The 1757-nt window shown below is 54.8% G+C and overlaps 1 protein-coding gene across 1 annotated transcript in view; it reads left to right on the top strand.

The window, feature by feature from the left end:
* LOC117940214 (anion exchange protein 2-like) overlaps nucleotides 1–1154 on the top strand; it is a 3291-nt gene extending 2137 nt beyond the window's left edge. Inside the window, exons 5-6 of the mRNA XM_034865567.1 lie at nucleotides 103–276; nucleotides 999–1154. Coding sequence (XP_034721458.1) covers nucleotides 103–276; nucleotides 999–1079 — 255 coding nt within the window. The 3' untranslated portion in view covers nucleotides 1080–1154. The remainder of the gene's footprint in view (nucleotides 1–102; nucleotides 277–998) is intronic.
* The last annotated feature ends 603 nt before the right edge of the window (nucleotides 1155–1757 follow it).

Genomic DNA, 1757 nt, shown 5'->3' with positions numbered 1-1757 from the left:
CCTGTCTGTCCCCTGTCTGTCCCCCGCTTGTCCCCTGCCTGTCCCCTGTCTGTCCCCGTCTGCTCTTTGGACAGAGGATCACGTCTCTGTCTCTCTCTCCAGGTGCGGACGTTGAGGATGCACCTGTTCACAGTTGTCCAGCTGACCTGTCTGTCCCTCCTGTGGGTCGTCATGGCGACGGCGGCGGCGCTGGCGTTCCCCTTCATGCTGCTGCTGACCATCCCGGTGAGGACGCTGCTGCTGCCGCGTCTCTTCACCCGCAGAGAGCTGCAGAGCGTGAGTCCCGCCGGTGTCCTCAGGACATGTGCACGCTCCTGTGGGTCCTGTGCCCTTGTGTACCCATGTACTGTGTCCCTCTGTGTCCTGTGTCTCCTCTGTGTCCTGTATGTCCTGTGTCCTCTGTGTCCTCTGTGTCCTGTGTCTCCTCTGTGTCCTCTGTGTCCTGTGTCTCCTCTGTGCCCTGTGTGTCCTGTGTCTCCTCAGTGTCCTGTGTCTCCTCTGTGTCCTGTGTGTCCTGTGTCTCCTCTGTGTCCTGTGTCTCCTCAGTGTCCTGTTTCTCCTCTGTGTCCTGTGTCTCCTCAGTGTCCTGTGTCTCCTCTGTGTCCTGTGTGTCCTGTGTGTCCTGTGTCTCCTCTGTGTCCTCTGTGTCCTGTGTCCTGTGTCTCCTCTGTGTCCTCTGTGTCCTGTGTCCTGTGTCTCCTCTGTGTCCTGTGTCTCCTCTGTGTCTTGTGTCTCCTCTGTGTCCTGTGTCTCCTCAGTGTCCTGTGTGTCCTGTGTCTCCTCTGTGTCCTGTGTCTCCTCAGTGTCCTGTGTCTCCTCTGTGTCCTGTGTGTCCTGTGTCTCCTCTGTGTCCTCTGTGTCCTGTGTCTCCTCTGTGTCCTGTGCCCTCTGTGTCCTGTGTCTCCTCTGTGTCCTGTATGTCCTGTGTGTCCTGTGTGTCCTCTGTGTCCTCTGTGTCCTGTGTCCTTATGTCCTCTGTCCTGTCCCCTGTCCTGCAGTTGGATGCTGATGATGCCGAGCCTGACCTGGAGGAGAAGGAGGGGCAGGACGAGTACTCCCAGCTGCAGATGCCCGTGTGATTGGTCCATCCAGCTCCCTCATTAGCATATCGGACCCGTATCCCATAGCAACGCTGGGCGGACGGACTGACATCACCTTTTATAACTCTTTGTGTTTCTTTCTGTTTGACACTTTATGTCTTATTATTATGTATTAGAGATCCCCCTAACCTGTCCTCCGGCTGTCTCTGTCCTCCTGATGTCTCTGTCCCCCTGATGTCTCTGTCCCCTGATGTCTCTGTCCTCCTGATGTCTCTGTCCCCCTGATGTCTCTGTCCTCCTGATGTCTCTGTCCCCCTGATGTCTCTGTCCCCTGATGTCTCTGTCCTCCTGGTGTCTCTGTCCTCTGGATGTCTCTGTCCTCTGGATGTCTCTGTCCTCCGGCTGTCTCTGTCCTCCTGATGTCTCTGTCTATCATTAAAGACACATTTTATCTTTAAAATAAGATTCTTTTTTATTTCTTGTCATTGGTCCAGTTATTAAAGTGACGACATGGTTTTGGTGGAAGTGTTGTTGTTGTTCCACGGCGCCGCCATGTTGGAACTCCACACTCACTAACATGCTAAGCTACTCCGCGGCTAACTAGCACTAGCATTAGCACTAGCAGCGCAGCCATGGCAACAGCATACAAAGAGTTGGAGGCTAGCAGACATATGTCTGGGAAACGGAAAGAAAGAAGTCTGGGGTGGGGGGGGGGGG

The sequence above is a fragment of the Etheostoma cragini genome, unplaced genomic scaffold (genome assembly GCF_013103735.1).
Source record: "Etheostoma cragini isolate CJK2018 unplaced genomic scaffold, CSU_Ecrag_1.0 ScbMSFa_1932, whole genome shotgun sequence".
NCBI lineage: Eukaryota > Metazoa > Chordata > Actinopteri > Perciformes > Percidae > Etheostoma > Etheostoma cragini.
Note: the sequence above shows the minus strand (reverse complement) of the source record. Positions and strands in the feature narration are given on the sequence as shown.